General features: G+C 53.1%; 1 protein-coding gene across 1 annotated transcript; it reads left to right on the top strand.

Annotated features, from left to right (window-relative positions):
- Window positions 1–10736: 10736 nt before the first annotated feature.
- Window positions 10737–11531, top strand: LOC136510104 (RING-H2 finger protein ATL39-like). The gene has a single exon (XM_066504670.1). The coding sequence runs from the start codon at window positions 10894–10896 to the stop codon at window positions 11440–11442; it is 549 nt and encodes a 182-aa protein (XP_066360767.1). The 5' UTR covers window positions 10737–10893; the 3' UTR covers window positions 11443–11531.
- Window positions 11532–12685: the final 1154 nt, after the last annotated feature.

The following is a 12685-nucleotide window of genomic DNA, read 5'->3' as shown; positions in this document are numbered from 1 at the left end:
TTCATCAGAGCCTGCTAGAGACTTGGCGTAGGAATTTTTTCGAAAACCAACTAAGAAATAGTGCGTGGGGCCTAGGGGGAGTCCCCCATCTAGCCCCCGAGGGAGGCTTGGTTCTGCTGAGGCAAAGCCGAGTCTCCCTTGTGTTTATTGTACTGCCGAGACCTACGATGGGCCCGGGGGGTTTCTCAAAAAATAAGACCAATTAAAGAATGCTTAGTAATTGTATTTCGAGAAACGACATATACAATGCTTGGAAATTTAGGGATAAAAGTGACGTAGCTGTTCTATGTTCCAAGCGTTGGTGAAGACTTCGCCCTTCTCGTTGGCCAGCTTGTAGGTCCTAGGCTTCAGTACTTGGGCGATGATGTACGGTCCTTCCCATGGTGGGGTCAGCTTGTGGCGACCCTTGTTGCTCTGTGCTAGCCTCAACACCAGGTCGCCTACCTTCAAGTCTCTGCCTCGGACGCGTCGGGCCTGGTAGCGCCGCAGGCTCTGCTGGTACTTGGCCGAGTGTAGTAGCGCAACGTCTCGGGCTTCCTCCAGCTGATCGAGGGTGTCCTCTCGGGTGGTGCGGTTGCTTTGTTTGTTATAGGCTTGCAGCCTCGGGGAACCATATTCTAGGTCGGTGGGGAGGATGGCCTTGGCCCCATAGACTAGGAAGAAAGGCGTCAACCCCGTGGCTCAGCTTGGAGTGTTCCTCAGGCTCCAGATGACCGAGGGGAGTTCGGCGAGCCATTTCTTGCCAAACTTTTTCAACCGGTTGTGAATTCTTGGCTTGAGGCCTTGTAGGATCATGCCGTTGGCACGCTCTACTTGGCCGTTGGTCCTTGGGTGTCCTACGGCCGACCAGGAAACACGGATGTGGTGGTCATCGCAAAACGTCAGGAACTTTTTGCCAGTGAACTGCGTCCCGTTGTCGGTGATGATGGTGTTGGGGACCCCAAACCGGTGGATAATGTCAGTGAAGAACAGCACTGCCTGCTCGGATTTGATTCGATTGATCAGACGGGCTTCGATCCATTTGGAGAACTTGTCGATTGATACCAGTAGATGGGTGTAGCCCCCGGGGGCCCTTTGTAGAGGCCCGACCATGTCGAGCCCCCACACGGTGAACGGCCATGTGATGGGGATGGTTTGCAAGGCCAGGGGCGGGAGATGTGTCTGCCGAGCGTAGTACTGGCATCCTTCGCAGGAGCGTACTAGCTTGGTAGCGTCGGCGACCGCCGTCGGCCAGTAGAACCCTTAGCGGAAAGCGTTCCCTACAAGCGTCCGAGGCGCCGCATGGTGCCCGCTGGCGCCTGTGTGTAAGTCCCAAAGCAGGGCTTGGCCCGCCTCGGAACTGATGCATCGTTGAAGGACACCTGAGGGACTTCGCCTATATAATTCGCCATTGTAGAGGGCGTAGGTCTTGGCTCGGCGCGCAAGCCGTCGTGCTTCAGTTCGGTCGTCGGGAAGCTCCCCCCGATCAAGCCAATCGAGGAACGGGGCTCGCCAATCCGCGTCCTGATCATTCTGCGGAGGCTCGGCGTTGACTTCCATGACCTCAGGCTCGGTCGAGGGGGTCTCGGCAGCAGAGGGGGTGTCGGGCTTTGCCATAGGTTCCCCAGGTGGGCCCTCCTCTACTGTCGAGGTGCAGCCGATGGAGGGTTTGTGGAGGTCTCTGGCGAAGACGTTCGGGGGGACCGAGGCCCGTGCCAAGGCCATCTTTGCCAGCTCGTCGGCGGCCTCGTTGTACTTTTGCACGACGCGATTTAGTTCGAGGCCGTCAAACTTGTCTTCTAGGCTTCGTACCATCTTGCAGTATGCCTCCATTTTAGGGTCGAGGCAGTTTGACTCCTTCATCACCTGATCTATGACGAGCCGCAAGTTGCCTCAGACGTCGAGGCGCCGTGCCCCAAGCTCGATGGCGACTTGTAAGCCATTGACGAGGGCCTCGTATTCGGCCACGTTGTTGGAGGCGGCGAAGTGGAGCCGCACCATGTAGCGCATGTGTACTCCAAGGGGCGAAACGAAGAGCAGACCCGCGCCTGCCCTGGTCTTCATCAGGGATCCGTCGAAGTACAGGGTCCAGCACTCCGTCTGGATTTGAGCAGGTGGTAGTTGGGTATCTGTCCATTCAGCCACGAAATCAGCCAAGACCTGAGACTTGATCGCTTTTCAAGGCACAAAGGTCAGGGTTTCCCCCATAAGCTCGACAGCCCACTTGGCTATCCTGCCCGAGGCCTCTCGGTTATGAACTATCTCGCCCAGGGGGAAGGATGATACCACAGTCATCGGGTGCGACTCGAAGTAGTGGCGTAGTTTGCGCCGGGCTAGGACCACGGCGTAGACTAGCTTCTGGATGTGGGGGTAGCGTGCCTTGGTCTTAGAGAGCACCTCACTGATGAAATAGATAGGTCGCTAGGTAGGTAGAGTATGCCCTTCTTCCTGCCTCTCTACTACTACGGTGGCGCTGACCACTTGGGTTGTTGCGGCGACGTAGAGTAAGAGGGCCTTGTCCATGGCTGGGGGTATCAGAACGGGAGGATTGGTGAGCAGCCTCTTGAGTCTGTCGAGGGCTTCCTCGGCCTCGGGGGTCCAAGAAAAACGCTCGAACTTTCTCAAGAGTCAGTACAGAGGCAAACCTTTTTCGCCAAGGCACGAGATGAAGCGGCTTAGGGCCGCAAGGCATCCCATGACCCTCTGCACTCCCTTGAGGTCTCTGATTGGTCCCATGCTGGTTATAGCTGAGACCTTCTCTGGGTTGGCCTCAATGCCGCGTTCTGAGACTATGAATCCCAAGAGCATGCCTCGGGGGACCCCGAACACACACTTCTCGGGGTTGAGCTTGATGCCCTTCTCTCTAAGGCATTTGAAGGTTACCCTCAAGTCATTCACGAGATTCTCAGCCCTTCTGGTTTTGACCACGATGTCGTCTACGTAGGCCTCGACGGTCTGCCCGATGTTGTCGCCAAAGACCTAGGTCATGCACCGCTGGTACGTGGCACCTACGTTTCTGAGGCTGAAGGGCATCGTCACGTAGTAGTACATGCCAAACGGTGTGATAAAAGAAGTCGCAAGCTGGTCGGACTCTTTCATCTTGATCTGATGGTAACCAGAGTACGCATCGAGGAAGGACAGGGTCTCACACCCTGCGGTGGAATCAACTATTTGATCGATTCGAGGTAATGGGAAGGGGACCTTTGGACAGGCTTTGTTCAGACCGGTGTAGTCTACACACATCCTCCATTTCCCATTTTTCTTCTTGACTAGAACGGGGTTGGCCAACCACTCTGGGTGGGATACCTCCTTGATGAACCTGGCCGCCAAGAGTTTCTATACCTCCTCTTCGATGGCCCTATGCTTTTCTTCGTCGAAGCGGCGCAGGCGTTGCCTCGCCGGTCTAGATCTAGCCTAGATGTCCAGGGCGTGCTCGGCGACTTCCCTTGGTATGCCCGGCATGTCCGAGGGACTCCATGCGAATACTGTCAGCAGTTCGCACGGAGAAAGTCGACGAGCACGGCTTCCTATTTGATGTTGAGGGTGGCGCTGATCCTCAGCGCTCGGTCGTCGAGGGCAGGCGGGGTCGACGGGATGAGCTTGATGGTTTCAGCGGGCTCGAACGCCCCTGCGCGACGCTTGGAGTCAGGCACCTCACCACTGAGTTGGTCGAGGTGGGCGATGAGGGTCTCGGCCTCCGCAAGAGCCTCGGCGTACTCGATGCACTCGACGTCGCAGTCGTATGCATGTTCGTACGTGGACTCAATCGTGATGACACCATTAGGGCGTAGCATCTTGAGCTTGAGGTAGGTATAGTTGGGCACTGCCATGAACTTGGCGTAGCACGGCCGTCCCAGAATGGCGTGGTAGGCTCCCCCAAACCCGACTACCTCGAAGGTGAGGACTTCCTTGCAGTAGTTGGAAGGGGTGCCAAAGCAGACAGGAAGGTCGATGCGCCCGAGGGGTCGCGTGCGCTTCCCTGGCACGATGCCGTGGAAGGGTGCGACGTCGCCTCGGAGCCTCGACCGGTCGATCTCTAAGAGCTCCAGGGTGTTGGCGTAGAGGATGTTGAGGCCACTGCCTCCGTCCATCAACACCTTGGAGAGGCGGGTGTTGCCGATGATCGGGTCGACGACCAGTGGGTACTGCCCGGGATTCGGAATACGGTCGGGGTGATCATCTCGATCGAAGGTGATCGCCTCTCGAGACCAGTCGAGGTACTGGGGGGTGGCCACCTTGACCGAGAAGACCTCTCGACGTTCCCTCTTGCGCTGACGCGCCGTAAGGCATGCCGAGGGCCCACCGAAGATCATGAAAGTGTTGCGTACCTTAGGGAACCCGTCGTCCTTGTCTTCGTCCCGACCGCCGACCCCTTCTGCTTGGTGTCGTCGTCGGGGAGCCCGAGCCTGGCGTAGTAGCGCCATAGCATGGTGCAATCTTCGAGAGCGTGCCTGACCGGGCTCTGGTGGTAAGGGCAGGGTTTCTTGAGCATGTCGTCGAAGGGCCTAGGGCCTTTGGAGCCTCGGGGATTCTTGCGCTCTGTGGCCGCGACCAGATCAAGCCTCTAGGACCTCCTGCTTCCTCAGGCGCCCCTTTTTCTTTTTCTTAGGGAGGTGGGAGGCTGAGGCCTTGGGGGCCTCTTCCCTCGCTTACCCTTGGTGTCGGCAGTCGAGGGAAGATGGCTCCGACAGCCTCTTCACCTGAGGCGAAGCTAGTGGCGATGTCGAGGAGCGTGGCAGCAGAGCGCGGGACGTTGCGACCTAACTCTTGGACCAAGTCCCGACAAGTGGTGCCGGAGAGGAAAGCCTGGACGATCTCCGAGTCACCGACGCTGGGTAGCTCGGTGCACTGTTTGGAGAAGCGTCGGATGAAGTCTCGAAGAGACTCGTCCGGCTTCTGGCGACAGCTCTTAAGGTCCTAGGAATTCCCAGGGCGCACGTATGTGCCCTGAAAGTTCTCGATGAAGATCCTAACCAAGTCGCGCCAGTCATGGATCTGCGAGGGAGGGAGATGCTCGAGCCAGGCTCGTGCCGAGTCCGACAAGAGCAAAGGGAGATTGCGGATGATGAGCAGGTCATCGTCCGCGCCACCTAGCTAGCATGCCAGGCGATAATCGGCGAGCTAGAGTTCCGGGTTGGTCTCGCCACTGTACTTTGCGAGATTGGCCGGCTGTCGGAACCGGGCGGGGAAAGGAGCAGCGCGGATAGGCCCTGCTAAAGACCCGAGGGCCTGGTGGCTCAGGGGAAGGACTGCGGTCCTCACCGCTGTCGTAGCGTCCGCCTCGGTGTGGGTGGTAGCCCCGAGCGGGCCCTTCATTGTCGTGGCGTCGTCGCTGGCTGACCACCTCATGGTCTCCCTGCACCTCGCGTCGATTGTCGAGGCGGTCCAGAAGCACGGGGACCCTGTGGGCTATTGGCGCTCGGTCGGGCTCGGGACTGAGCCAGGGCTTCCCTGTCCTGCCGAGGCGGTGCCGTGAGAAGGTTCGAGGCGCCCCCGCGCCTGTCGGGAGGCGGAACTCTCGGCCTGCTGAACCGCAGCGGTCTCTAGGAGATCGCGGAGCTCGCCGCGGACCCGCCGCCCCTCCGTGGTAGAAGGCTCGGGCATTGCACGGACCAGCATTGCCGCAGCCGCGACGTTCTGGCTGGCGCGATTGAAGACTGGGGGTTGCTCGCTCCCTTCGTCGTCATGGATGCGGTGATGCACATCGTGGGCTCTTCGTCGGGCTCCCCCGCCTTCGCCGCGGCCTCGCTGTTCCTGTTCGAGAGAGTCTCGAAGCTACTGTAGAAGGAGTTGGTCTTGCTCGACCTTGGCCTGGAGCTCACGGAGCTGCTCTAGGTCTGGGCGCTGAGGTCGTGCAAGAGCGACATTCTCATTTCGTGCGGCCGGCAGGGCATTGCGTGGGGGCATGACGGTGCCCTGCCCCTGGACGAAGTGGGGAGCGGCTACCTGCCCCCTCATCCTCTTTGCCTGCCCTCGGCATCCCGAGCCCGACGTGGAAGCACTCGCGAGTGGGGTCGTAAGTGCCTTCGTCGTCGGAGTCGGAGTAACCGAAGCAGTAGTCGCTTGCGGCCAAGAACTGGCGCAAAGCCCTAGGGTCGCGAGCCCGGAGAAATCCACTCCGGGCCATGCCTCGTCCTCATCCGTGGAGTCGGCATGGGTGCTTAGGTCAAGATGGAAGCGCTGGCAACGCTCTGAGGGATCCTCATGAGCGGCAGCGTATGCGTAGGCGTAAGAAGCAGCGGCATTTCTCAACCCAAAGGGGTATGGGGATGGCGCCGTCGTCAGATTCTGCTCCGGGTCGGTCTTCGGGAGTGGTGGAGCGGAGCTTGACGACTGGGCACCATCGCAAGCCACCGCTGTTTTCCCTTTGTCCAAGCTCAGGCTAGACAGGTCCCCGGCCAGGGACCCCATACCAACAGCTGGTCGTAGGGATATCGGCGGGGAGTGGCATGCCGCCCCTGGGTTCGCGTAGCGTCGGGGTGGCCATGCTCGCGTCGTGCCTGGCGAGCGCGGCGAGAGCGGCCGCCTGGGCGCCGCCTGCGCCTGGGCTGCCGGTGCGTAACTTCATCGTCGGACGGTGGGGCTCGAGGAGTGAGGAGTACCATGTTCGTACTTCATGCCCTAGAGACATGAACTCTAGGCTCCCGAACCAAACTACGGTGCCGAGACGCAATGGTCGTCCGGGGTCTGCCATCCAGAACCTGCTGGGATGACGAAACTGACACGCAGCGCCCCCTACCTGGCGCGCCAACTGTCGGTGTTCCGGACCGGGGGGTCCTCGACCGACTAGTGAATTTGTTCTGCGTGCTCCCGATTCCGGATGGTGATGCAAAGAGACACAAGGTTTATACTGGTTCGGGCAATCGGCGCCCTACGTCCAGTCTGAGAGATCGAACTTGTATTCCTTGCACCGGAGTGCTCGTAGTAGGGGGTTACAAGCTAAGGGAGAGAGGGAACTAGTCCCAGGTCTCGGCAGGGTGTCGTGTGGGCCATCTGAGACGTTGCTCTCAAGCGGCGGGAATGTGTGTATGTGTTCTCTGATCCTCCCTCTCTCTAAGTGGTCCAAGTCCTCTCCTTTTATAGTTGAAGGGAGGACAAGGGCAGTACATGTATTACTATGCGGCGTCGTGCCGACAGGGGCAGCATGTCCGAGCCCTGTGGCCTGTTCCTGTGGCGGCGTGGTCGTTGGAGTGGTCCTTCCTTGGAGTACTGAGGCGGCGTGGTCGTCCCATCAGATCCTGTGCGTCGTGGGAGCCCTCGGAATGCCTCGGAGTGGACGTGGCGGCGAACGTAGCCACTGTGGATGGACTATGCACGAGGCCGAAACTCGGTCGGTGCCGAGGCTGGTACTGCGGTGGGGGGTCTCAACGGGCTCAGACCCCAATATCGCCGATGCCTTGGTGTACAGTGCCGAGGCCCTGGTGTACAGTGCCGAGGCCTTGAGCGGGCGGCTGATCGCGGACACAGTGGTAGGGCACAGTGGCCAGTAACCCCCGTCATATCCTGTCCCAGGCGCAGATCGTGGTCATAGTGTTAGGACACAGTGGCCGGTAATCCCCGCCGTGCCCTGTCCCGGCCGGTATGGTGGTGATGCGACTTCGGGTCGCGTCGGTCATTCTGTGACGTTGAGCCGCTGTCCGGCTGAGATCGCGGGGGTGGTTGAAAGTATTAATGTGACGTGACGCGCTGTCGGGAGGGTCGGCTGAGGCGGGGGGCGACGGACCGTGGACGAGCCGGCCTCGAGCGACACGGAGAATGAGGCCTCGCGCGAGACGGAGACCAGGCTCCTTTCCGAGGCCTCGCGCGAGGGGCCTCGCGCGAGACGAAGAATGCAGCCTCCTGCCGAGGCCTTTCGTGGAGAGCCTCAGGCGGGGCGGAGACGGCGTTCCCTAGCCGAGGCCTTCCCTGGGGGGGCCTCGCGCGAAGCGGAGTTGGTGTCAGGATGCCGAGACCCCCTGCTTGAGGCTTGAGGCGAGGAGGGGGAGGACCCAGTGGGCTCGGTCAGCGACGGGGAAGGGCCCACGACTTACCTTTTTGCTTTTATTATTTTTAGATGGGACTTGGGCAACCCATTTGATGTTTTGCTTGGAGTACCCCATTCCAAGGTACCCGACAAAATCATTTATAGTCTCAAATTTATATCCGAAGTTTTAAAAATTTAAAAACCAAATTTTTAAACAACCTTGGATGGAAAATCGACCAAAACGAAAGTTGTAGATTGAGAACAACAACCTTGTAGTTGATGAGTTTTTCATTTGAAATCATTTGAGGTCTCAAAAGTCTGACTGAAGTTTTGACTTTTTAAAATTTAAATTTGTTAAACGACATCGGATGGAGAAACAACTAAAATCAAAGTCGTAGATCTTGATTAGAACAACAAATTTGTAGTTTATGACTTTTTCATCTAAAGCCATTTAGGGTTCTAAATATTAATTTTAAATCCTAAAAAGTGAATACTAGGGAATGGATATGCTATATAGACACAAGTGACTTAGGGGTAGATGAGAGTGGTTAAAGGAGCGAGGGACAAAAGTCTCCGGTTCAAATCCTAGCACCGCGTACCATGAAAAATAGTGTGGAGTTGGAGCTAGAGCAGCTTCCGGGTACCATGAAGTTGGAGCTAGTGGCAGGGCTTCCTAGAATTGAAACAAATTATTTTGCTATTTTTATGGCCCATTTTTTAGAATTTTGAAAATTCAAATCACCGCCGGCTGATAATACGAAATGACTATGATAAGCTATTATCACCAATGGTTGCAAACCACCTGTAATGAGAATGCCATCACTACCGACAACTTACTATCGAGACCAAAAAGCGCTAGTAATGGATTTTACGAACCGCTTGTGATATGCCCGAATGTAGCAGTGAGGTGCAATTCAATTGTTGAACAAAGCAACGGGCGCAATTCAAGCGTTGAAGGGGCATAGAAGGAATGGGTACGATTGAGTAGTGAATAGTGATTGTGATGCGTCTTTCCCCTACTGACCTTTGTGGAATTTAATTTTGAACTGAAAAAGTAGTCTACGCTTGCAGCTTAAATTCAACCAACTTCAACGAAGAAAAACCAAACTCTCTTAACTCAAAGATTAAAATGATCGAGGGAATGGTAGCTGTCCCATAGGCATAATCCCTGTGGTCGTGCATTTCCTGCCTGTCATTGCTGTTCAACACATTAGAGATTGTGATTGAAACTTTTTACGAAGCTTAGTCTGTAAATATATGCGTTCATAGGGGTCGATGGGTTAGGGTTGATGTGCTTTGCATCCCTCCTGGCTGGCAACATCCTGGCTTAGCAGTGAACTTCAACATATGGAATATGTTTTGTTTTCTCAATTATGACAGTCATTCTCAAACTCGTGATATCATGTTCAGCATGCCTGTTGCAACAACAAATCCATCAGAAAAAAAAGTTTTAAACTAGTAGAGAAAGTATCCAACCTGATTATACTTCTGCAACAAATCCTGTTGAGCATGATAATGTTGAGCATGCCTGTTGCAACAACAAATCCATCTATTTGGGGAAGTCTCTGTCCTGTTTATATATATATACTCGAATAAGGTCCTGCACACCAAGTCGTACGGTGCAAACTGGTTCGTGAAAGGGCAGAGAGGCAAGTGCGACAAATTGAGTAGCGATTGGAGATTATTAGTATTGTGCAAACTTAATTATGGCCTATGGGCTTGTTTAGATGTTGCAAACCGGGCTGGTATCCTGTTCCATTCCCAATGGATTAATTTCCTCACATCAGAGGCAGCCTTACTGCTCCACTACCAGCCATTCATGATTATTGCCTCCCGCAAATAAGGATGACAGCTCAGGTAAAGTAGAGTGGTGATGTCAACTTGTTATTCTTTAATTTTTTCCTCAACATCCAAACAAGACTTGTACGGATGCAAGGAAGGATTCTAGCACTGCACACCAATGCAATATTTGTTGCGTCATATATATTGTTTAGAACGAACCAATATCACCAAATGAGCTTGACAGTGTCAACGGATCAGCGGATCGGTCCAGCTGAATACACTTGGATCAACATATCAACAACATGAACTTGTTTTAATTATTGTTCTTCATTATGATTGTCGTCATTTTCGAACTTAATTACATTCTAGTACCCTGCTTCTTACTTTTGATAAGGTTTGACACAGCAACATGGTGCTAATCAGTTCTTCAAGGGGCACTGAGGCAGTGCGGTGAATCGAGCAGGGATCATTGTTTAGTGCTCTTGTCTACGCTGAATGGGAATTTCATTGAGTTTCATGGGCATTAAATATGCTGATATGACACTGTATTAATGAAGAGAGGTGATAAGAGTTTCATGTGAGCAGGGAGAGGGGATAAAATTATTCTGCACTGTTTTCAAAATCTGAATGTGTTGGAAACTGGGAGATGAAACTCCCACTGAGACTGGCCTAATAGCGTGTATAGTTTCATAACAAGTAGACCAATAACTTCCAACTAATAATGTATATAAACAAAGATTAACTTCATGGGTGATGATGATGTGACCAATAACCGTGCACATTTGTCTCCAACAGTTAAATACTTGACAACATGACGCATGATAGGCCCAAGGGTGTCTGACTTCATTGGTGCAACTGCTGCAACATGACCATACATCAAAGTCAAACCTAACAGCCCCTAAAACTCTTAGTCTATCTCATTGGCCGGATGCTAAGCCTCTGGACTAGTCCGATATATAGCTCTTATTCTTTGCAGTGGTTCAGTAACAGATCTTTCTATCTTGTGAATAGAGTATGGCTTTGCTTCTTGCAGCACACTACCATTCTGTACGGCGTGGCGTCCATATATATATGTTTGCTACCATTGGAGAGTGCATAACATAAGAATATCTCAGTGTTTGCCGGATCATCAACACTTGGCTATAGTTTGTAGCTGAGTAGCTATTAGCATGTTCTTCTACAGGTTCTCGTACCACCAGCAGCCAAGTAGTCCAGGCGATGCATCAGCTGCTCCGTCCGACGACAGGGACCACAACCTCACGGTGCTCCTCACCTTCGGCATCTTCTTCTCCTTCATCCTATTCTACCTCGTCGCCGGCGTCATCTGGGCCTCTGTCGTCACCGCCTGCGCCGTCGCGCTCTCCTTCTGCTACCTCAAGATTCGCCAGCGTGCCGCTCTGCGTCATAGAGCGGTCATGCGCGCCGCGCGGAGCCGTGGCGGGACGGAAGCGGCGGTTGTCCTGTCCGCGATCCCGGCGTTTGCGTACAAGCGGGAGGGTGGTATCGGCAGCGGCGGAGACGCGACAGGGTGGGCGCAGTGCGTCATATGCCTGGGGCTGGTGCAGGTCGGCGAGGTGGTGCGGCGGCTGCCGGTGTGCAAGCATCTGTTCCATGTGGAGTGCATTGACATGTGGCTGCGATCGCACTCGACGTGCCCCATCTGTCGCGCTGCCGTGCAACCCAACGCCGCCGGCCAGCCGGAGCCACCGCTTGTTTGAAGGCTTGATTATTATTGACCACTGATGTCCGTTGGACGTAGCTAGCTCTGCGCTTGTATATATAGTTTGTAAATTATAAAATCTGTGAGACTGTGACTATGGTTTTGAGATGCAAGTACGGAGCACTAGATTGAAGTACTGCATGTCTATCTACTGTCCCACATATTTGCCCTTTTTCTTTATGCAGCTATACTTTGCTTGAGTGGTTTATTTGTTTCCATCGTATGGTTTCCAGATCGTTGGATTTGTCTTTGCCATCTATCTACGCATGACCTTGTGCCCGTTCTATTTGAGAGTATCCATTCATTCCATGCTCATCTGCTTCTAGTTTGACTTTCTGTAATCAAATCTGAGCTTTTTCAAAGTCAAACACCATATTCGCTTGTTGGTTTCAGCCAGCCCAAACTAGCCAGCCAACAGTATTTTCCTCTCACAACAAACCAGCACCAGCCAGCCTAAACCAGTCCAGAAACTAACCAGCGAACAGGCCAAAAACCTGTTTGGTTCCCTCTTAGTCAGATCTATTCACTACTACAGAATTAGATATCACTGCTGGCCTCATCATAGCTGAATTTTAAAAACCGGCTGTGATAGACAGTGATAGACCATCACTGCCGGTTTTTGGCTAAAATCGATAGTTATAGGACCAATCGACACTAATATTCGGGTACTCACTGTCGGTTCATATCATTGTTGGTTTTAGTCAAGAACCGACAGTGATATTGGGTCATCACAACCGGTTTTAGCCAAGAACCGACACTGATACTATCACTGTCGGTTCGTGGCTTGAACCGACAGTAATATACTGCAAAAAAAACTTCATAAGTTTCTCATATGATGTCCGATGAAGATGAACTTTATATCAAAGTTGTAGTACTCGATGAGATCTACAACTTTGTAGTTTAAATTTTTTTAATTTATGATCATTAGGATGTCCAAATATTTTCATTTGAAATAATCTATCTAACGAAAATTACGTTTGATTTCTAAAATTAAAATTTTGAATTTTTCAAACGGCCTTAGATGAAGAAACGTCCAAAACAAAAGTTGTAGATCTCTAAAAGTTATGCAACTTTGTAGTTGAAAACCTTTTCATTTAAGATCATTTACTACTTGAAAATGTTGTTTAAAATTAAAATTTAAAATTGTCGAAGAACTATGATTTCTCTTTTTAATCTCCGACTAAAACTTGTAACTAATATTTCTTCCTCGTACTAACTTCAAATTTGATGATTTTTTTTCT

Source organism: Miscanthus floridulus, chromosome 16, assembly GCF_019320115.1.
Source record: "Miscanthus floridulus cultivar M001 chromosome 16, ASM1932011v1, whole genome shotgun sequence".
NCBI classification, from domain to species: Eukaryota; Viridiplantae; Streptophyta; class Magnoliopsida; order Poales; family Poaceae; genus Miscanthus; species Miscanthus floridulus.
The sequence above is the reverse complement of the archived record's forward strand: the minus strand, read 5'-3'. Positions and strand labels throughout refer to the sequence as shown.